Below are 22,814 nucleotides of genomic sequence, written 5' to 3'. Positions count from 1 at the left end.
AGGCCGCGCGTCCGGGTATGGCGGCTGCAGCGGAGCAGGCCCGGTGGCGGCAGTGAACCGCTCTCCCACCCCGAGTGTTGCCGCCGCCGCCGCCCGAGAGCCGGGGCCTCGTTTAGAACCCGTCCGTGAGGCGGGCGGAGGGTGCAGGGTTTCCCGGTCCGCCCCGGGAGGGACGTCCCACGGTCCCGTCCCTCGCTGTCCTGCGCCATGGCCGCCGCTGCCGCCGCTTGGTGCTACCGCGGGAACCCCGAGGCCGAGCAGCCGGCGGTGCTGGGTGAGGTGGGGGCCGGGGACGGGCTGGGCTGGGGCGTGGGAGGCCGGGAGCGAGGGTCGCGGCCCGGTCTCACGGCTCGGTCTCACGGCCTTTTCTCCGCCGCCTTGCAGTGCAGTTCTCCAACGGTAGGCTGCGGCGGTCCGACTCCATGCGGTTCACCGTCTACCGAAGCAAGGATACGGCCCATCCCCGGAAGAAGCACCGGAGGATCCTGGTAAGGGTTCGCCCGTGGATCGCTCTCCCGTGGTCGCCTGCAGTCCGTCCTCGTGGGTTTGGGAGCCTCGGCGGCTCCGGTGCGTAAAGGGGCTATGGGAGTCCAGAGCTTCGCCCGCTCAGAACGGGGCTGTGGCGGTGGGTGAGGCGCTGACACCGTCCACCCACCGTTGTCTGCCCCGTGGATCGCTGCTTAACGGGGATCGCTGAGCTGCAGCCTGGGCAGCCGCCCAGAACGGGGCCCCGCGGCCCGTCGGTGGTGGGGGTGAGAGCTGCGGCCAGGCCCTGCCGAGGACAAGCGGGTAATTCGCACCTCAGCGGGTAGCGAAGGTGACCCTTTTCACCGTTTTTTGCTCTTAAGGCTGCGGTCATGGCAGTTCCTGCAAGTAGAAACTAGAAACTTCAGTCAGACATGCAGCCCATCTGGTCCCATTTCAGGGAGACCGCTGTTCCCCTCCAAATTCCAGCCTGCTGCCCGGCTCCAGCTGCTGTTGTTAGTGTGTAGTGAGCAAGGCTCGGAAAATCTGCATGGAGCTTTGCTTTGTAGCAAATGTTTTAAAAAATAATCAGAGTTCAGCCCCAGTCTGTGTGAGAGAGGGGAACCGTTTTACAAATTTCACAAAATCTTTCGGATTTCAGAGGAAGGTCTGGTTCTTAGGTAGGCTGCTGCTACAACAGAGGTGAGTGTGATGGGGCTTGGGAGAATGGGGAAGCCCTTATTGTTCGGGGAAGCTCTTATCATTCAGGGAACCTCTTATATTGTTCAGGGAAGCTCTGCGCAGGGGTGGGCAGAGGAGAGCCATTCCCTTACCCTGTAAAGCCTCTGTTGCTGGCAAGCCGGGCTCCCCACTGAGGCTGCCTGCACTTCTGTGGGGACCCGTGCCGTGTCCTTGGAGCTGGGAGAAGTGGGTGCAGGTCCTGCAGCCCCACCGGGTGTCCGGGCACGGTGGTTTCTGTGGAGCATGTCAGGATCAGACCATGCCCTGTCATGCTTGGCATTGCAGGTTGACTGTTGGAACAGAAAGGAACTAGAGTAATGCAATATGGGACATTTTGATAATGATATTGAAAGTGACATGTGAGAGTAACTTTTTCATCAGAACTGAATACGTGCTTATTTGAAAAATTGTGAATGATACATGATTGTGTATTCTCAGGCAGAGGCTGATTTACTGAAGCTGTGTGTGTGTGTCTGTGTGTGTGCACACGTGTGTTTGTGATTTATTTTAATAACCTAAAGGGAAATAATGTTTCAAAGATAAAAGCTCTTACTTAACAACTAGTCAGGTCCATTTGATCACAAAATCTGTTGTGTTATGTTTATGCAGTGAACACAGTGAATTCTTTACCAAAGTTTTTGTTGTTGTTGTCATTAAATTACATTATAAAGAGGTCTCTGTTTCTTTCAGTGATGAGAGAACCAAGATTAAAGTCTGAAGGTGCTTTCTGCTGCTGCTATTAAGTTTTACAGCTGCTTACATACATGATTCACTCAAGGAATAAATGACTTTTCATCCAAAATCCTCAGGGGAAATATACTGCAGTGTAGTAGAAATACAAACATTTCAAAATACGTTTAGGTGGTTGAGCCATTGTGGTGAGTTGACCCTGGCTGGCTGCCAGGTGCCCAGCAAAGCTGGTCTATATCACTCCTCCTTCTCAGCTGGACAGGGGAGAGAAAATATAATGAAAGGCTCGTGGGTCAGGATAAGGACAGGGAGAAGTCACTTAGTAATTACCATCACGGGCAAAAGAGACTTAACCTGGGGAAAATTAATTTCTTGCCAATCAAACCAGAGTAGAGTAATGAGAAGTAAAATCAAATCTTAAAATACGTTCCCTCCCACCCCTTCCTTCATCCCGGGCACAGCTTTACTCCTGAATTTTCTGCCTCCCTACCCCCTCAGCGGTACAGGGGCATGGGGAATGGGGGTTGTGGTCAGTTCATCACACTTGTCTCTGCTGCTTCTTCCTCTTCAGGGGGAGGTCTCCTCACTCTTCCCCTGCTTCAGCATGGGGTCCCTCCCACGGGAGACAGTCCTCCACAAACTTCTCCAATGTGTGTCCTTCCCACGGGCTGCAGTTCTTCATGCACTGCTCCAGTGTGGGTCCCTTCCATGGTGTGCAGTCCTTCAGGCACAGACTGCTCCAGCGTGGCTCCCCTGCGGAGTCACCAGTCCTGCCAGCAAACCTGCTCCAGCCTGGGCTCCTCTCTCCACGGGGTCACAGGTCCTGCCAGAAGCCTGCTCCAGCACGGACTTCCCACGGGGTCACAGCCTCCTTCGGGCATCCCCCTGCTCTGGCGTGGGGTCCTCTGTTCCCGTGCTGCAGGTGGAGATCTGCTGCCCCATGGACCTCCGTGGGCTACAGGGAGGCAGCCTGCCTCACCATGGTCTTCCCCACGGGCTGCAGGGGAATCTCTGCTCTGCTGCCTGGAGCATCTCCTCCCCCTCCTTCTGCACTGACCTGGGGGTCCGCAGGGTTGTTTCTCTTACATGTTCTCACTCCTCTCTCTGGCTGCAGTTTCTGTTCTGCAGCAGCTTTTTTTCCCTTCTTAAATAAGTTATCAGAGAGGTGTTTCCACCATTGCTGATGGGCTTGGCCTTGGCCAGCAGCAGGTCTATCTTGGAGCCGGCTGGCATTGGGTCTGTTGGACATGGGGGAAGCTTCTAGAGCAGCTTCTATCCCTGTAGCCCCCCCTGCCCCGCTACCAAAACCTTGCCACATAAACCCAGTACAGCCATTCCTGATAGTGCTAGCTCTTTTAGTCATTGAATTTCAGTCATTTGACAGTACTGGAGATGATCATTTAAAATGATCATTAAAAATTACATTTTAAACTGAGTTCCCCTTAGTTGCAGTGGTGGCTCTGCCCAACGTGTGCCTTTGGCCCAGGCTGAAATTGTAAGGTTTGTCCTGGCTGGAAGCTTAAAGAAGCTTTGAGCAACTGTGTTAAGGACCTGAAAGCATTGGAAATAGTATCCTAAATTAGCTGGCAGAGGCCTGGTCTCTCTTCACTAGTGGCTTTGTGAGTAAACCCAGTTTCTTTCACAAACTGTTGCTTCTGGATTAAAGTACAGTGGTCAGCTTAGTGAGGCATTGTAACTGTGGTGACACCCAAGTTTGCTACACTGATAAACTCTAAATTTAAATTATGAGTCCCATGATTTCTTTAAAATGGTTCGTCACCTTCTGGCCCAGTGAAGGCTGAGGTAGAATTAAATATCATGGGTAGAAATGTTGTCTGTCTTGTAAAAACTTTGACCTTATGCAAAAAGTACCCAAAATGGGCAAAGTGAAGTTTGCCTACACGTGACTAGTGTCCAATGCCTGGGAATGTAGAGCTTTGTGGAACTAGGGAAAATAAAGTGGATGCAGAGAAGGTTATTCACAGCCTTGTATTCAAGTAATTTTTCTTTGTTTTTCAGGTCTCAGAAACTGAAAGGCTTTCGTATGTGGGGAATAACTTCAGCAGTGGAGTTATGAAATGTAACTCCCTATGCAGGTATGGCTTGCTGGCAAAATGGGGGCAGGGACATGGAGGTGGAAGCAGAGGACTTGCTCAGACACAAAGTTGCTGGTAGCCTTTCTTAAAACTGGCTCAGAAGTTCCCATGGAGGCCATGATTTGAATCAAGAGGATTTCTACAGGAGACTAGCACCTGCAGCTGCATTGTTTGTGCACCTTATGTCCCTTTGGAAGTTGTGACATTACATACAAATAGAGTTTATTTGAAAAGGTCTTGTGAAGGAAAGCATGAGGAGATGATTTCATGTTGATGAAACCGAGGAATAACAGCTTTGTTATTAAGAAACTAAGAAATAAAGATTACAAAATCACTAAGGTCATCTGCTACTGCCCCAGAAGCCCCTTGGTCATTAATCACAATTTAACTTCGGGGCCACAGCACAATGCTGCTGTGTGAACTAATAAGCTGTCTGTGCCACACACTGTAGAAGGAAGTGTTGGTGAAATCACAAGCCTTTACGTGTCCTGGTTAAGAATGTGACATTTGTGGCATTGGGGCAGATCCCACTGGCCTCCTAAGAAGTATTCTGTCCGTGAGATCTTTCTCGTTCTCTGATAGAAGAACCGCCAAATAGGTGGAGAGCCAATGTGAAATAATCTTGCCTTGTTATACCCAGAGGTGTTTCTTTTCTCCTTTGGTGCGTATTGCTGCCCCTACTAGCCTATGCAACACTGAAATGCATGTAATGTGCGTGTCAGGCTCTTGGTACCACGTGCTCTGCTCCGTAGATCCACTCCAGTTGCCTCGTGCAGTTTGCTCACATAGCTCATCCCTTCTCTAGTTGGACTGCACTGACCTGATGGTGTCTGACTAGTTAGAGTACAGGTAGGGTGAGGGAGTGAAAAGCAGAGTTGTGTAAAACTGTTAGGAAGATGAGGTGCCTTCTGATGTTAGTGCTCTGGTGGTCCTATGATCTGAAAAAGATTTGACATTAGGAAGCATTTCTTTACAGAGAAGGTGGTCAAACACTGGAATGGGCTTCCTAGAGATGTGATTGTTGCCCCATGCTCATCAGTGTTTAAGAGGCATTTGGACAATGCCCTTAATAATACGCTTTAACTTTGGGTCAGCCCTGAATTGGTCAGGCAGTTGGACTAGATGATCGCTGTAGGTCCCTTCCAACTGAAACACTCAGCTCTGTAATTCTGTAAAAGGAACTGGTTTCACCACTGCGTATAGTCCACCAAAACATGCTAATACTAATCTTTGTTCTTCTCTCTGAGAAGTGAAACCAGGAGAGCTGGACCTTCATATATGACAGTCTTCAGTTTAAGATGCTGTAGCTGAAAAAAGGCACTAGGGGCTTTTTCTTCTTGAGTTTGGAGAGGTAAAATTAGTTTAATGAATATGTATGATACAGGTATCAATGCAGTATTATTTCTAGGCAGATTTAGCATTCGTATCTCTGAACATTGATTAAGAGATGGTTTTAGCACTCTTATCTCTGAACATTGATTAAGAGATGGTTTTAGTGGCTTAAGTGGTTCTTGCCTGCACCTCTGGAGATCCTGAGCTATGGAAACTAACAAGGCAAGATAACTGCTGATACATGTTCAGCTTCAAGTATTAGTTTTGCGTTAGGTGTACACATGGCTCAGGATCTCCAGAGATGCAGGCAAGAATCAATTAAGTCATTTCTTGCTTTTCTTTCAAGCTTTCCCACCCCATCCTTCTGTCCCTTTCCTCCCACATCTGCTTCAGCTGCGTGCATGAGGATTTCCTCCAGTGGATACATTCCCATAGCTCTTGGCAGCTGTCAGCCTAGAACTGTACTCACAACTGCTAATGTGGGTATAACAGGGAGCAGAAAACACCTCTGAGCAAACAGCCCAGTTTATTCTGAGTGGAAAGTCAATGGGACTGCCAAACCTCTGGGCTTCCTGGGACAGCAGCAACTGACCAGAGATCCTTTCTGGCCAGTGAGGTGCTGTGATTCCCACTGTACTCTGGCAGCTCCTCTGAGAGCAGCTGCATAGTATTGCTCCCACTGCAACAGGCAACCTGTTGTGCAAGTGGGTTTTGTCTTCAGAAGGTGTGTCCTGAGTTTTAGGAAGACATGGTTTTGGAGCAGAGCCAAGTTCAGGTACCAGTCGGAAAGGATCACATGGAATGAACTCTTTTGGGTGCATAAGAAACTGGTGCAGTTGATATACCCTGATCAACTTCAGCCAAGGGTGACATACTGCCTGTTCCTGGTGGGTCATGAGACATGGCGAGGAGCAGCACAAACCATTTGGGCTCGCCCCTCTGAAATGTGGGATGAAAAGGAATTTACCTGAGAGAAATTATGCTATTTTAGAGACAGCAAAGTCACATTTTTGAGAAGCTGTGAGAATTTAAAGTGACTTGTACTAAGCAGAGAACTGGCCACAGGGAACCCATGTTTTAAAAACACAGGAAACTGCATAGAAGCACTGAGAAACCAAGGGCCCTGACACATCAAAAAAGACAAAAGAGAATAGCAGCTAGGACTCCAGCACCTAGACTTCATCTGTGCATTTTGGAACTAATTTAGTTGTCTTAAGACTTCGACATTTACTTGGAGCAACAAGTCTTCATTTTTTTATATTTTTTTTTTAATATGTATGTATATATATATGTGCATGCCTTGGGGGTAACTTGTTTTATTGTGACATTCTGAATGTGCTCGGAAAACTTGCATTTGCAAGGCAGAAGAATTTGCAGGGGATGGGGACTACACATGGCTCTGCACCATGTATTTTAAAACATCACTTCCACTGGACTGTTTCTAACTAATCACTTGCCCCTGTTCTCCCCAGGTATTTTGTTGGTGTGTTAGACAAGGACTCTGGGCAAATGGAAGTCTATAATGCTGAAATATTCAACATGCAGCCCTTGCTGTCAGGTAGGAGGATACTGTCTTTAACCCCAGCACCAGAATCACAGCATGCTAGACCTGTGTATGCATTCAGCTATTGACTGCCTGGTTGCTGACAGCAGTGCTCTCTGTTGTCTACCTGGCTGCTCTTTCATCCTCATTTCTGCCTTACTGCCTCAACATGGAGGAAGGAGGATACATTACACTCTCCTTTTAAGGCACTGTGTGATGTGGAAAAAGGAGGGAGAAGGAAGCAAGGTGAAATTTAGGGTTAAAGTTAAGTAGAGAGTGTAGTGAGTGGGAGAGTGGAAGTGCTGGAGTCAGTAAGAAAGTTGTCACTGTTCAGAATAAGTGCAGCCTTGTCTAGGTTTGCTCTGCTGAGGGAAGCATAGAAATTTTCAGGTCAAGGGGCTAGATCACTAAAAAACAAAACAGCTTTTCTTCAGCAGAACTGCTTTTTGTTAATGAACCCAGGAGGATAATGCAAACAGTTCGGTCTTTTGGGAGCTAATTTTTATCCTGCACAGCAGGGCCTGGGTATTGCTGTAATCTGTGTGTTACGCTTGTAGGCTTTATAGCAAAAATAGGCCTGCCTTTCATTTTTTGTTTGAGGTACATACTCTTGTATTCAGTGTGTTCTTTAATTGACAAAGTCCTGTGGAGGAAATCTTGAAGTGATGTGCCAAGTCTTTTCAGTAATGTATTAGAGCTAAAGGGGTACTGAATACCTGTCCTGTCCCGGCTGCTGCAAGCCAAGCACACTAACTTTCATTCTTTTATAGATAACTTAATACCTGATGACACAAAGGATTATCAGAATAAATCCTACAGGGAGAAGGTAAAGTTGAAACCCCATATCATATTCTACTGGGATTATCCAGCTAACACTGGCAGATGATACTTGTCTGAGGTTGATGTTTGGTTTACTGCAGGGTAAACCTCTGCAGATTCAGCACTCTCTCTGTGCCTTGGAGGTCTATGAGGCAGTGCATTATTAGTGCCTAACTTGGCAGTATTTTCATAATTATGTTAGGCTTGATTACAATCCCAGTTACTTCCTGCCCCCCTGCAGATCAGTGCTTGTTGCATGGTTGGGTTGTGCCCAGTGAAATGTTTGAAGTTTTCTTAGAGAATGTGAATGTGGAACAAGTGGTGGTTAGCTGAGTTTTCCTCTTAGGTGCAAAGTGTCTTCACTTCAGCAGTGTGTTTTCATTTGCATCTCTTGCACAGATGGATTTGTGCATTGAGGCCTTTGGTACCAGCAAGCAGAAGCGAGCTCTGAACTCTCGGCGAATGAATGCAGTGGGCAATGATATTCTGAATACAGCTGTGACAAAAGCAGCAACAAACATTATAAATGCAAAGGGAGTAACAGGTAAGAATACTGTCTCAGGGTTTAATGAAGGCAATCAGAAGTGCCTTTTTCTGTCTGTTCCTTGCCAAGTATGATAGGAAGAAGAAAGGGGTTTTCTTTGAGTGACCAAGAAAGCAGCTGGTCTAACAGCTGAGAAGGGCACGTGTGGAGGAACTCGCAGATCTTTCTGGTGGAAAAGGAACTGCTTCCTTCTTATCCTGCTAGACTTAGTGTGGGAGTTGCCTGAATGATGGTAGGTCCCTGTGGCATCAGTGTCTGTCTCTGCCCATTACTGGGAGCTCTTCTGGGAGTCCCTGGATATCAGTTTACTGGGATAAAGGCAGTACATTCACCTGCTCTGAACTGAGAAGCTGAACGTTCGTTGAGGTGAACTGTACCCTGGCTTTGCAGTGTCATGTCTATGGAAAATGGTCCGTGCCCTAAACCAGGTCACAGCCCCATCAAGTGCCATCCCCAGACTGTTGTGAGCCAGGCTGATGGACTTAGGCTTCTGCTGTGGAGGGTCCTGCAGCAAAGAGGAGTCTGCCATGGCCTTAGTTGCTGTCACTACTGCAGGGAATGTTCACTCTCCAAAGCATCACACTGAGATGATGTTTCAAGGAGAGTTGATAACCCCGCTACTGAGTCCTGGTGAGGCTGCATCTGTATTATGTTGTCCAGCCTGTGCCACCCCCCTGCCCTGATCAGGAAGGAGGTGGAGAAATGAGAGATGAGTCATGGCAGGACAACAAGAACAGGCAGGGGCCTGGAGCACACAACTGATGAGAAGAAGAGGGAGCTGGGCTTGGTTAGTCTGGCAAAGAGGAAGCCAAGGAGGATCTAACAGTAGCCCACAGCTACCTGAAGGGCCATCAGAGCCAAGCCTTATCAGCAGTGCCAGCAAGAGTCCACAGCACAACTTGTGGTGGTCTGTGGGCACCAGGAGGTCCAGGTGGGAGACTGGGGACTCTTCTTGCCTTGGAGGGTGGTGCAGGCCTGGGACAGGTCACAGAGCATTGTGGGGTCACTGTCCTTGGGGGTTTCCAAGCTTTGGAACGACAAAGCCAGGGCTGCTCTGATCCAGTGCTGTAGACAGTCCTATTCCAACCAGGATGTTCGACAGGAGACCTCCAGAGCTCCTTTCCACCAGCAGTTTGGGGATTCTGAGTTTCATTGGCTATGAATGGGAGAGATGTCTGTTGACTATAGAACCCGTCAGCTTTCATCCCTTCTGTTCCAGATTAGATGTTGACCGTGCTCTCAGAGCTGCTTTGGGCCACGTGCATGTCCAGTGGAACCCAGGGTGCCAAACCCATATTTGGCCCACCCTGCAGGCAAGAGGTGTAGCAGCAGCAACCACTTTGTCTTGGTGCACTTCTTTCCTGGATTTTTCTCTAGTCTGGAGTGGCTTTTCTAAATTTTAGGAAGCAGAAAGGTCTTGGTAGAAGTGATGACACCAATCTAAAACCCAGCATGCTAAATACATAGCAGGCGTATCAGAAGCTCTTGGCCTTTCTGTGCCTACTGGAACGCTTTCTGTACAGTCAGCACCTACATGTGGCAGTAACAAAACAAAATAGGGAAGAGCTGGAGCCTTTTCCTTACTACGTCCCGAGTGAGATAAACTGAACTGGAGTTAAATCTTTAAAACTCCAGCTGTGATTAAACTGGTGTTTACCCAAGAAGCACCATTGAGTAGACTTGTGTTTAAAAGAAGGATTTGGGTTGTGGTCATGTTCTCTGTGTTTTTGTTTGTATGGTCCAAATACTCTCTTACTTCCCTCCTAAGCTTTGACCCAGGATGTGGCCCAAGATGATGTACAGAACATCTCCATCTTCCTCCCACCATGTAATGAAGATGCTGACAAACCAGAAGATGTTTACAAGTTTGAGGACAGTATCTTTTTCTGTGGCAGAGTGGTTTCCCACACCTGTAAGCCTCGATGTCAGTGGTCGGGCATGTGAGAGTGAGTGCTGCCAGGCGTGTGAATGAGCCTAGCCTTCACCCCTCATGAGCCAAAAGCTGAGAGCAGGGACATGCTGTGTTGAGATTTTTGGACCTGCAAGTCCCATATTCTGCCTCTTTCCTACAGAGAGCAGGATGCTCTGCCTCCCTGTTGGCAGCAGTTTGACTTGGAATGGTAATTAGGTCAGCCAGGCAGGAGAAGTGACTTGTCACAAGTCACAGTCCTTTTAGAGACCTTTGTTATTGGCCAGCTTCCAAGTCTTGTCGTTATGTCCTGCCCATTTATAATTTCCTTCCCTCCATCCCTGCCCCACACCTCCTAAAGCAAGGGTGGATAGAACTTATCGCACTGCAGGCTGTTCAGACCAGAAGGGAGAGCAAAGGCATGCTTGTTCTTTTCTTTAAAATCCTTCTAGTTCTGTCCCCAGCAGAGTATGAAGCATTGCAGGTTCCAGCAGCAGTCTTTGTTAACATCACTCCAGAAGAAATCACCAAGAAAATGGAAGATAAAAGGTAATGCTGCTGCAAACACCCTTGTAATAGTTGAGGTGGGCCCTGTGAAACTAGTTTTTCTGCGGGGCAGGGTGACTACTGCTGCCAGCTCCACTGTACCTAGTTTGATCTTTTTGGTGCAGAGGGAGGACATTTGAACCAAATATGGCTGAGCAACACCTACCTTAGGGAATGTGGGGTATAGTTATATACAGGTGAGGGAGTCACATGCACAGCAGCATGGCTGCCCTTTGGGGAACTGATTGCAGAGGAAAAGAGCGGAGAAATCCAAAGTGGGGTCTGAAGGCAAGTGCCTAGAAGGTAGACCACAGAACTGTGCTGAGCATGATATGCCCATGGCTGGGCACTGTCCCAGCCAAGTACTGACTTGCTGTGGAGGTTGCTGTGGCTTGGCAGGCTGATGTGGACATATGCTTAGAGCTGTTAAGCCATTGTGCTGAGGGGCTGAAGTGAGCAGGAAAAGCACAAACCGCACCTCACTCCCTGTGCTTCCTGTCTGCCTTTGCCAAAGTAGAAGTGTGTCTGTGTGCCACATTGAGAGCCTGCAGTTTCTGCAGTGCGGGGACCTTCTTAATAGCTGCACGCTGAAGGGGGCTGGCTGAACATGGTGGGCATTGACAGGAAAGTGTGCTCACAAAGCAGCCTTCTGGGCTGTGCTTTATAGGTGTCCAGGGAACTCTTCTCAAATAGCTGAGCATTGAAGTTACAGGTGTGTCCTGTCCTCCTGATGATGTAAACTGGTTCCTGGTTCTTTGAGGCTCATCTTCCCCCTCTCTCTCCTTCAGCCATTGCTCCTTTGTTTTAGAGGAGCTGAAGTTCCTGCCTGCTGATGAGAAGAGAAGGGATCACAAAGCCCGGTGCCTCTGGTTCCTGGACACCCTTATTAAGTTCAGCCAGCTGAAAGTGATCAAGAAGAAGCGTAAGAGTTTTCAGCTCCTCCACTTTTAAGCTACCTTCTGGATCTTGGTTTGTAATTACTGCAGTAGAAAACAGTACAGCTGCCCAGCATGAGCTATGTGATGAGCTATGAGCTAGCTGCCGCAGTTGCTTTCAGCCTGTTTCATGGTGAGGTTGAGGATCTTCATGTTGTTGAGGGTCATTAGATCTGTGTCAGCTTGGAGATGTATGTCTAATACTTTTTGGTCTCTTTCTAACTCCGGTGCATCAGGATGGTACGATGAGATCCTCTTGGTTGGAGACAGGGAATTTTGAGATTCTTTCTAGTTTATCAGTAGTTCTGTATTTATAAACATGTTTTACGTTTTCACACCTTAGTCCTAAGCCAAGAAGCTGGAACTATCGGCTCTCTCCCTCATCCAGCCTCCATATTCCAGGTGCAAGAGGCATACAGTACACAATACATCCTTTATATCTCTTTGTGGTTTTGAGAATGTCTTCATCATTCTTTACTTATTAGCACAATGTGTGAATTACAGTGATCATACTTCCATTGTATTCAGGATCTTGGTTTTAAACTGACAGGAACTGCTGTTCTCAAAAGCACTGCACAAAATATTTTGGCTGAGGTTTTCAAGACTTGCCATCTTCCATAGACCTTGTGTATCTGGGTCTCCTTGTCAGTGCTGAAAAGGTCATTGTTCGCATTTTCAATGGCAGTGGGGTGATGGAGGAGCAAATGGCAAGCCTGCCTGTAAATATCCTCCTGCATTGCTGGAGATGCAGGAGTCACCCCGTAGGACTTAGTCAAGAAGGATGTAGAAATGACTGGTCTTGGTGCTAGTAGGATATTTGTTAGTGTGGTTTCAGTTTTAATATTTTGTGACAGGACCATCTATTAAAACGCAGGAATCTATTAAAAGAAATATATGTGTAGGCACACATGCACACATTTTGGATGGTGCAGTATTGAAGAGGGAGATCCCATTTGTAAAGAAAATAAAAGGTGTTAGGAGCTTCTCTTAGACCTGAAAAATGATGAGACCTAGAAATCAAATGCCTAGGTTCCTTTTAGGTTCTCTTATATTCCTGGGAAGAGGTGATAAGTCATGGTAATAAATGTGCTATTATGATGGCTGGAGGTGGGCAGTACGAAAAAGAGTATGTGTTTCTTATTCCACTGCAAAACCCCTTTATGTCCTAGATCCAATGGGTCCTGAATGCCCACACATTATTTCCAGGAAACTCATGAAGAATTTCACTTCACTGACGTACAACAATGGCAGGTAAGGAGCTATGTTTGCTTTGATGTTCTTGAGGCAGAGGTACAGCAGAGTTCAGCTTGAAGGGCCATGGGCACATGATCAGGAAACCTCCTACCAGAATGGAAGATAGCAGTAGCTTCTCTTGCTTCACACCCCAGCCCTGTAGAACATTGGGTCATGGCTGGTAATAGTCCATTTTAGGCAATGCAGGTCTGAAATGTGACTGGGAAAAGAAGGGTCATGTGTGCAAGAGCAAGCCTGCACCTGTGGATTTAGCTAGTGTGACCGAAAGGGGTGCCCAACCATCTGCCTGACCATTTCTGGGTGCAGGATGGCAGAATGGGTGCTTGCTTTGCAGCTCATTCTCAACTGTGCAGCTAAACAGGCAGCTATCCACACACACATTTTCACTGTGAACCAAGGCAGCTGACAGATGGATGCATCAGCTCTCTCACCATCCCAGGGTTGGGCAGGACAGGTAATGCTGTGGCTAAATAAGGGTGCTTTTTTACACTTGCGTAGTTTAATTAGCATAACAGGGGTGCTTTTACATGAACCTAAGCATTACTTGACTTCTTTGGATTCTCCATTGAAACCTGCACAGATAAAACTGTGTAAAGATTTGCAGCGGTTAACTTGCCCTGGGCTGAGACCCACACCATTGCACCCATATGGATGCAAGCTAAAGAGTTCTCCCTAAGCTTTGCCCAGGCGTTACCCTGCCAGCAGTGACAAAGTTTGGTATAGTAAGGTAGGGTCTGGTCCTGTCACGAGGTCAGCCAGGAGAAGCCAGCACCCCATGATGGGAGGAGAGGCTGGGAAGCTCCTGCAAGGTCCTCCTTTCCAGCAGTGTCAGAGCCACTTGTGTGGTGCTGAGTGCGGTCTCACTGCAGGGAGGACCTTCAGCAGCTGTTGGAGGCTGCCTTTGACCAGGTGGCCCTTGGCTCCAGCCTTCAGACAGATGCCACTTACAACTAAGCAGTTATAAATCTGGATAAACATTTTCAGTAATCCTGTTGAGTGGAAGCACCAAAATACAGGCAAAAGTTAGTAGTATCCTCACTTTTTGCCACAGTGCCTTCCCCACACTCGGGGACCTAACAGCCTCTCTGCCTAGAAGGGACGTAATGCTGATGCTCAGCTATTGCACAGCTGCACTGCTGCTGTTAATCTGATGGGAGCAGAGAATTTGAGTCCAAATGGGCCAGCTTTTGTCTGAAGGCTCAAACCAGTGACAAGTAGTCAAATGCTCCCAGAGGATTGCCAGCCAGGGATCTGCTTTGTGGGGATTGTGTTTTTGAGGTGCTGTTAGTAGTTACACTGAATGCCCTCAAAACAGCTTCCCTTTGCTTTCCTCCAGCAAGGGACCAGTGTGCCAAAGAGACTGAAGTGTCATTAGCTGGTGGTTTTGTCAAGGCTGCATAGTGATAAACAGCCTCAGGGGCCTGCACTTCTGAACAGAAACGGGGCATGTGAGGAGGGCAAAGAAGCCTGTTAGGTCCCTGTGATCAGAAGTCTGTGTTGCTTTGAGCTCTTCTTTGGTGTCTAGGAAAAGTCACTCATGTCTATCAGGGGCTCCAGTTCTGTCTGCACTTCATGGGGATTGTGTTTGGGGTTCACTGACACTCCACATCTCATGTTCTCCCTCTTGCTAGTGTCCAGAATTTAATCTCTGCATCAATGAAGGCTAAAATCATAGCATACGTCATTGCATTGGCTCTGCACATTAACAACTTCCAAATAGACCTCACCGTCCTGCAGAATGACATGAAGCTCCAAGAAAGCAGGTGAGTCACTGTGCTTGTTCACACTTGCTGAGAGATGCTGTGATCCTCCTACAAAGACCCCCTGAGGAAAGAGCTCTGGAGCCTCTCTGGCACCTGGGTAGTACTGTAATACCTGCTAGCGAGTCCCTTTTGTTGTAATCGGGCTCTGTCTTTTATGAGTGTGTTCAGCCTTTATTTTGAAGCCCTGGTGCTCATCAAGGAGGGTGGTTATACATCTCGGGCTTTGAAAGGGCACTTGCTGCAAACAGTTGCATCAGATGCATCAAGAGGCTCTTCAGCTATTCTGCAGGGAAGGAAACAGAGGCAGGCAGCACTGAAATGGCCAGCTGGTGCAGATTCCAGGACAAGACCTATCCACTGCCACCCAGCTCTGTTTCTTGCCTGACAAATCACATCTTCACCTTCCTGTCCTCTGTGCCCCTTGTTTCTGAAATACTGACAAACTTGTGGACTTTTCAGCAAAGCACGATGGGGAGAGGTTGTAGGCAGAACTGCTGGCCATAGTATTAGAAATAAGGTGAATGGGTAGAAAACAGCTTGCAGAATAAGCTTCAGAGCAAACAACCCCGCTGTGTTAGCTTTTGGGGCACTTGCTCCCTAGCCTAATTTTGTATGGAAGAAGATATGTCTTGCATCTGCTGTTAGCTGCAAGACCTGCTTTTCCCAGCAGGTGTCAGCCGGAGCCTGCTGCCAGCTCCTCTTGCTCTGGGAGTGCTTCCACTGCAGTTTGTGGTGTACTGTGTCTCCAGCCTCTGAAGAATAAATCAGGAATTGATTGGAACTGCTCAACCAGTCCACTGTGCTTGCTGGGAGACTTCCCAGCAAGCAGTCAGCAGCTCAGCAGGCAGCTTGTTAACACTGTCTGGGAAGGGGACATGTGGCCCATTAGTGAGTGTTCAGCCATGCTCATTAGTATCTCTCTCCCACCCTGTCCTGTTTTGTGGGCGATAGTGGTGCCAAGGACATGTGCTTCCTAACTCAGTCACGTTGGTCTTTCTTAACAGGATTGCTTAGTGGTTGTGTGGCTGGGTAGGAACTGTGGAGGCACACAAACCCTTCACTGCAACTGAAAAATGTTGTGGACTATCCTAGGGTTTCTGGCTGAGGGATGTAATGTTAAGGTCTGGTGATAACAGGAAGTTATCACAGCCTTTAGTCACCTCTTGGTTTTGCAAGCTCCCTAGTCAGCCTTGATGCAATTACTTCTGATTTTGCCTCCAATTATGCTCTTTATTCTTTAATGGATAGTAGTGGGTTTAACAGCAGTGTTTGCTGTTGGTTTCCATCCATTTTGTCTTTTTAAGCTTTTTAACAAATCCATGTTGTTTTTCACAGTTGACTCACAGTTTTTGTTCTTAGCTGCTGTACTGGAGCTGGGAACACAGGGCATAGGATGCTGTTGAGAAAAGGGTGGAGGAGGCTGGGACCTGTTGGAAAAATTGGAGAGGCACATAGCCCTGAGCCACTTAAGAACCCAGCCCAACTGAATCTGTTTGTATTTCAAAGATAATAAAGTCATCTGGGAGGATTCTGGGACTTGTGTGTTCTCAGGACACCAGCTGAGGCCAGAACACCCCCTTCCCTGCTAGCTTCCCTTCAGATGCACTTTGTTCTCTCTGTTGGACAAGGTTCCAGGTGTGTTCTGGGTTGCATCTTGTTGCTCAAGCTCTTCATGCTACACATCTCAGCCAAGCCCCTCTTCTTAGAGCTAAGGACGCTGAATTCTAGTGGCTAAGAGATGTTCTTGCTGTACTAGGTTCCATTCATCATACCACACATGGGAGATGAGTACACTGGGAAGCAGCAGCTAGATACAAATAATGCCTGTTCTCTTCATAGGGAAGTGGAGAGCAGCATTATTTTTTTCTCAGGTCAGCTGGCCATTGAATAAGGCAACATGGGTTTGGACTGCTGTCCAAGGTGGTGGTGCACAGCTTCGTAGCATTCTAGCCTCCTCAGGAAGGCTGTACCTTGTAGTCTTTGAATACCTTCCGGCTTCTGTCTCCATGGTATCCTTGAGATGCAGAGAACACATCCTGCTTGCTTGTCCCTCCTGGCTTCTCCCCTGAGGCAAAAGGCTGTTGATATTTTGTGCAGTGTCATGGTACAGAAGACTTTTGTGCCCCACTGAGACAGTGTTTCTCTATTTTCCAGGATGATGGACATTGCAAGAGCCATGCGCTTGAAGATCTCCAAGGCAAAGGGGCTGCTGGGACTTGAGAATGATCAGAACCACAAGCTCGGGACTCTCTCTCTCCCCTTGCCTGTGCAGAAGTCATCAGGGAGCCAACGGAAGCGCAAGAAAATGAACTGAAATGTCTGGGAGGTCTGAGCAGGGGCAAAACAGTTCCTTTCTCAACTGCCGTTCTGCACACAGAGCATCATGGGGATGCTTTTGTCTGTTGGATTTGGCTGTCCAGCATCAGCACATGACCTTGCTGAAACCCTGTCTCAAGGCTGGGTTGGAACAGATGTTCAGCTCATTAAACTGCTTTTTTTTTCTATTTATGTAGAAAAAGCTATGATAAAACCTTCTTCTTTTCTCCTGTCTATATGAGGGCAGAAAGATGTAGGTTGTGCTGGAGCAAGAGAACGTGGTTGGAAACTGCAGGTCCTCCACTGACTACTGTCTGGTCAGTTCTGGCAATGACCTGTTGGCTGTGGCCCAATTTACCCCTTTTTCACACATGCCGGGTAGAAAGCATAGAAGGAGAGAGACTAAGCAAACCATTACTTACACACAACTTCTTGGCTCTGGGTGTGTTTGTTTATCTAGAGTTCCAGTGTAATTCTGTGTTCAAAAAGTATAAAGATGCAACACAAAATATTTCTGCCACTTTTGCTATCCTGGCTTCTTGCCTGGAGGAGGGAGAATTCTGCTGAGTCGGAGCTGGTTCATCTTTGGAAAGGGTGATTAGTTTGAATCCACAGCTGTTGATTCCCAGTCCTTGGGAGAGAGAATTTTGGGCTAGTTCCTCTGCATTTTCACTCTAGTCCTGGGCTTCTGGGCTGTAAGCCTCATTGCAGGTGTTCATTATGCAAGGTTGTAGGAGTCCGGGGCTTCTGAAAAGCTAAGGATCGCCTCCAAGAGAAAAAGCTTATGTGAAATAGGAGCATGGGATGTCAAGAGCAGTCTTCTCTTTGAGGGGTCTGCTTCAGATAGTAATTTGTGTTTAGTACATAATTTTGGGATTTAAGGATAACTCCTTACACACCTTAATGACCCACTATTCTCAGCTCTCATTAGAAGTGACACAAACACCCAGTTTTTTGGGCAGAGGATAATTAATGCCGTGGGAATTACAGGCTGCAGATAATCAGTAGGAATGTTTTTATCATGGAATGGTTGCGGTTGGAAGGGACCTCTGGAGTTTACCTTGTCCAGTCCCCCTGCTCAAGCAGAGCCACCCACAGCCAGGCACCCAGGACCATGTCCAGCTGACTTTTGAGTATCCCCACTGACAGAAGTTCTACAACCTCCCTGGGCAACCTGTGCCAGTGCGTGGCCACCCTCACAGTAAAAAAGTGTTTCCTGATATTCAGAGGGAGCCTCCTGTGTTTCAGTGAGTGCCTGTGTCTTCTGGTCCTGGCACTGGGCACTACCGAAAGAGCCTGGCTCCATCCTCTTGGCATCTTCCCTTCAGGTATTTATAGACATGGATGAGATCCCCTGAGCCTTCTCTGCTCCAGGCTCTGAACAGTCCCAGCTCTCTCAGCCATTCCTTGTGGGAGTGATGCCTCAGTCCCTTCAGCGTCTTAGTTGCCCTTCATTGAACTGTCTCCAGTATGTCCATGTCTCTGTTGTACTGGGGAGCCCAGAACAGGACACAGCACCCCAGGTGTGGCCTCACCAGTGCTGAGCAGAGGGAAAGGATCACCTCCCTTGACCTGCTGGAGATGCTCCTCCTAATGCCACCCAGGACATGGTTAGCCTCTGCTGCAATGGCACGTTTCTGGCTCATGTTCAACTCGGTGTCTACCAGGACCTCCAGGTCCATTTCTGCCAAGCTGTCTTCTGGCTGGGCAGCCCCCGGCATGTCCTGGTGCCTGGGGTTTCTCCTCCCCAAGTGCAGGACTCTGCACTTCGACATGTTGAACTTTGCAAGCCTCTGACTTACCCAGGCCTTGTTCTCAAGTCTTCAAGTAGAGTGAATTTGCTCAGGGAGGTGATCTGGCTGAAACCACTTTTTGTGGTGTTTTTTTCTTTTTTTTTAATTCTCATTATGATCTGGTCTTCCGTATATCAGAGCCAGCAGCTGCTATGAACTGCTGTGAAGCACTACTCTGAGATCCAAAATAATTAGTTTATCCTCTTTATCTAATTTTAGCTCATTGCTGCTGTGTTTCAGACGGTTGATGTGGGGTGTGAGGAGGTGAGATGTGGGTCACCCTGACGGCGCCATCGGTTTTTTAGATGAAAAATTTAACTGCTGTTGCAAAGCTGTTTCTGTGTGCCAAGATGAGCAGAGAAGTAGAAAGCAGAGGTGGTTGCCCAACCAACTGAGCAAGAAGTGATGCTCTTTTGCATTATTTGTATCCAGTTGCAGCAGACATCAGGATATTAATGGCCTTTCGACATCACTGCTGTGTGCAGCAGAGCCTGTTCTGACTGTATCTGAGAGCAGCACCCCTGATTCAGGGAAAATGAGTGCAAATTTAGGAGAATGACTCATCTGCAATATGTCTCAGTATTAGCCGCTGCACTTTGGAGAGCAGCTGTTTGCCTTCCCAATAACACAAGTGGAGTTCTTCACTATACAGAAAGGGATGTGGCAGTGGGGGAAGGGGACCAGAGATCCTGTCCTGAGGCCAGAAAGATGTCCCCCAGCACTGGGCAGCCCCCGCTGAAGCAGGCAGGACAGGGCTGGAGGCAGGTCCTGGTCAGGGGACTCCCTGGGTGTGAACCAAAGCAAGATGTAGGTCGTCTAGAGGGACTCGGAGCCCCTGGTCAAGTACTCTCATCCACATCATGGAGAGGGGTGTGCGAGTAGGTGCGTGGGTCCCTGGGAGACAACCGGAAAGGTTGAAAAGAGAAATCCAGTAGCAATGGGGAAAGATGCTTTGCTCAAAATGAGGAGAGGTTTACTAACGCTCAACTTTCTGGGGTCACCTTGCTTGAGAGCACATCCTGGCCATTGAGAGTGCAAGACAGGCTGGGAGAGGGGCTGTGCACTTTTCTCCAGAGGCACATGTGCAGGTTGCCCTGTGGGAGACTAGCAGGCATGGCAGCCACAGATTAGAGAACGCTAACCCTCGGCAGAGCACGGTGGGTGCCGCACGGACAGGCTGGCCAGGAGCAGGACGGCCATGGCTGCGGCTTTCCTTGGACTGCCACTAAACGGCTCTGAGCCCACGCTGCAAAAACCCCACGCCTGAGCACAGGCTCTCACACCTAAAAAGCACGGGGCTCTGTAGGACAGTGTTGGGTGGGAGTCAGCTTCTCTCAGCAATGCTGGCATATTCTCTCACAAGTGGTACCTGCACAGGCACAGCAGCAGGGAGGCACTCAGCTTTCGTCAGTGCTGCCTTTCTGGAAATGAGCTCTAATTTACTTACAAGCAGACAAATGAGCTTTTTGACCAAAGCAAAATGCAAGGTCCGTGCTGTGCCAAGAAGTGGCCGTGCGGGTCATGTCTGTGCGCTAGCTTTGCACAATGTTCAGGTGGTGAGAAAGCCAGCAGAGGTCCAGCTGGCAGGTGCCTTCAGCAACCTGCCAGCTCAGGGGAGTTGTTACCCACTGTGTCACAACGGGCACTTGAACTAGGGGTTTGCACAAGTACAGCAGCACCCCGTGCTGCTTCCATTATGCTCCATAAACTATCCACTGTAACACAAGAACATGAAACATTTTATAATTAATTAACACCAGTGAAAACGGATTAATGAGCACCCACTGAATTCTCTCCACACAAGAAGAGAATACTATTTTCTGACTTTGTGTCTGAAAGTCCTAACTGTACTGAGCAATTAGGGTCTTAAGTATATGTAACATAAAAATTGAAAGATTAATTGGGAAAGCAAATTTTATTTTTGCTTTCTTTGTGACGATGAAGTCAGTATGAACATTTGGATTTTTCCGTAGTGATTGATAGTATAAATATGAATATTTGAAGACAATATTTGAACTCCATGCCTCCAGCTCAACCTGTCAAAAGTTTGAAGATATTTGATCACATGACCAGGTCTTACTCCATATATTGAAATTAACTGCTTGCTCATATTCTGCAACGTGAAGTAAGTTGAACTACATGTATTTTGGGAACAATTTTCTGTATGCCTGCTTGACAGCATGTGGATCCTCCATGGGGCATTTTGCTGCTCCAAAGTGCAAAAAGCACGGAGTGAAGAGGATATGAAAGCTATTGTAAAGATCCCAAATCTCACTGGTTTTTGTTTGTTTGTTTGGGGTTTTTTTGGGTCTGGCTGATGGGATTCAGAAGCCTCTGGGAAGTGCCTGAACAGAAAGATGTTCTCCTAAACCCCAGGGTTCAGGCCACTGCAGGCAGCCCCAGGGATTGCAGGTTCCCCATCTTTTGAGGTTCTCCGCATTGGCTTAGGAGTATGAGCAAGTTCAGCTGCTACAGCTTCTGTGTGGCAGTAACCACCGATGTGAACATTCTGAGCCTCCACACCTGTTGTGATTGTGCTATTTATTTTCCTAGAGGCATTTTCAGAGTAGGACTGAACATTTCCAGGTGCTTCTGCAGGCATGCCAACCTTTTGGCAACTTCCAGTTTAAACACACCACCATGACCAGCAGCCTGGCTCTGTCCTGACTCATGTACAGCCCACCCTTCCTCTCCCAGTTCTCCCATCTCTAAAGGTTCCCCAAGGTCATGCTCACCCCGCACGTCATGACTGTGGATCTGATAGCATATTTCCATACATTCTGTATGGTACGTCTAAATATTTTGATGGTTTTAATTTTTTGTACCAGCTGTGGAAACTGGTTTGCTGCTAGGTGACTGTAAAAGTGAGATTTGGTAAATCATTATTAGAAATCTTATACTAACACTATGATTGAAACAATAGACAAAAGTATAGCCAAGCAATTAACGAGTAGAGGTAATTACTCATAAGTTTTGCAGTTCTTTGCACCTATGACTAGGTGTTCCTGTACGCTAGATGAGAACAATGCTGAAACTGACCACGTGTGATTGAAAGTGCGTTAAGCTTCAAGATCAAAGAACAAGGACAAGAATAAAGACTTCAAGAACAGCCAACAAGAACTTCAGTGGGTCGGTGGTCGCAAAAGCAGCCCTGCGACTCCAAGGGATCCTTCATTGCTCATGATCGGATGTAGGCAGTGCTATGACAATCAGTTGCAATCATTTTTATGTATATGTATATTAATCTGATTAATATGCAATTAGTTATTCTATATAACCTGTTTGTGCTAAAGCTGTGGTATGCACGTGAGGTGGAATTATCCCCAGTGCACCCAGCGCTGCAGTAAAGAATGCCTGCTTTCTAAAACTCTAAAACGAGCCTTAGAGATTCTCTTCAACCGGCTTTTCGGTAAGAGATCCGTGCCTTTGTACACGAGACAGGCAGTACTGCAGAGAGTGCTACATGGACTCTGGGATTGCAGGAGGCCCTGCAGCCCGAATTTGGGTTCTCGCATCCTTCCCACACACCCATTCCTGCTACCAACCTGTGTGTTCATTCCTCTCTTGCCACTTAGCCAGTAACATACAGGTATGTTGCATATTGGCATCACTCCCACTCCCACTGCCAGCTACTTCTACTGCTGGATCCTGCTCCAGGACCATCCGTCAAGCAATCCAGCCCTGTTATCAGCTGGAGGGTGGGTCTCACCTAGGAGCTACAAGCCTTCCTTCCCTGAAGTTTGTCTCCTCCCAAGTGGCAGCACCACAGCAAGGACTGCCCTGCAATGCCCCAGTGGGTCTAATCCTCCTGTTTCCCTAAATCTACTTCAGCTCCTCCACGGTCATCTCACGAGACACCCATCCTCGGCTCTCCTTGCACTGTGTGCATCTCCTCCCACTCTGCCCAGGGAACAGCGACTGGCAGTTTGTGCTTTGGATATGCTGGTCTCTGAAGGCTCCTGCTGGGTCAGCTTTGCCTTTATCCTGAGGCAAACCAGGCCTTTGACCAACTCAGTGACAATACAGTACCAAAATAAAACAGGCAATGGTAATGGTAATTACTTAATG

The 22,814-nt window shown here is 47.8% G+C and overlaps 1 protein-coding gene across 2 annotated transcripts; it reads left to right on the top strand.

Annotated features, from left to right (window-relative positions):
* Nucleotides 1-98: 98 nt before the first annotated feature.
* On the top strand, nt 99-17,138 carry POLR1E (RNA polymerase I subunit E). 2 transcript variants are annotated; one of them, XM_049794481.1, is made up of 12 exons: nt 99-274; nt 385-488; nt 3,916-3,992; nt 6,797-6,882; nt 7,638-7,693; nt 8,086-8,230; nt 9,999-10,106; nt 10,592-10,688; nt 11,474-11,607; nt 12,790-12,871; nt 14,506-14,637; nt 16,792-17,138. In XM_049794481.1, exons 1-12 carry the CDS (start codon nt 208-210, stop codon nt 16,949-16,951), a joined length of 1,248 nt encoding a protein of 415 aa, XP_049650438.1. In that variant the 5' UTR covers nt 99-207; the 3' UTR covers nt 16,952-17,138. The 2 variants fall into 2 exon arrangements, with proteins under 2 accessions (XP_049650438.1, XP_049650439.1); XM_049794482.1 differs by having other exon boundaries at nt 194-279.
* Nucleotides 17,139-22,814: the final 5,676 nt, after the last annotated feature.

This window comes from Accipiter gentilis, chromosome Z (assembly GCF_929443795.1).
Source record: "Accipiter gentilis chromosome Z, bAccGen1.1, whole genome shotgun sequence".
NCBI lineage: Eukaryota > Metazoa > Chordata > Aves > Accipitriformes > Accipitridae > Astur > Astur gentilis.
The sequence above is the reverse complement of the archived record's forward strand: the minus strand, read 5'-3'. Positions and strand labels throughout refer to the sequence as shown.

Coding starts and splice junctions, on each gene's coding strand:
- POLR1E (XM_049794481.1), top strand. CDS start 208: ATGGCCGCCGCTGCCGCCGCTTGGTGCTACCGCGGGAACCCCGAGGCC. Junction 3,993..6,796: donor AAATGTAACTCCCTATGCAG/GTATGGCTTGCT, acceptor TGTTCTCCCCAG/GTATTTTGTTGGTGTGTTAG. Junction 12,872..14,505: donor CTGACGTACAACAATGGCAG/GTAAGGAGCTAT, acceptor CCCTCTTGCTAG/TGTCCAGAATTTAATCTCTG.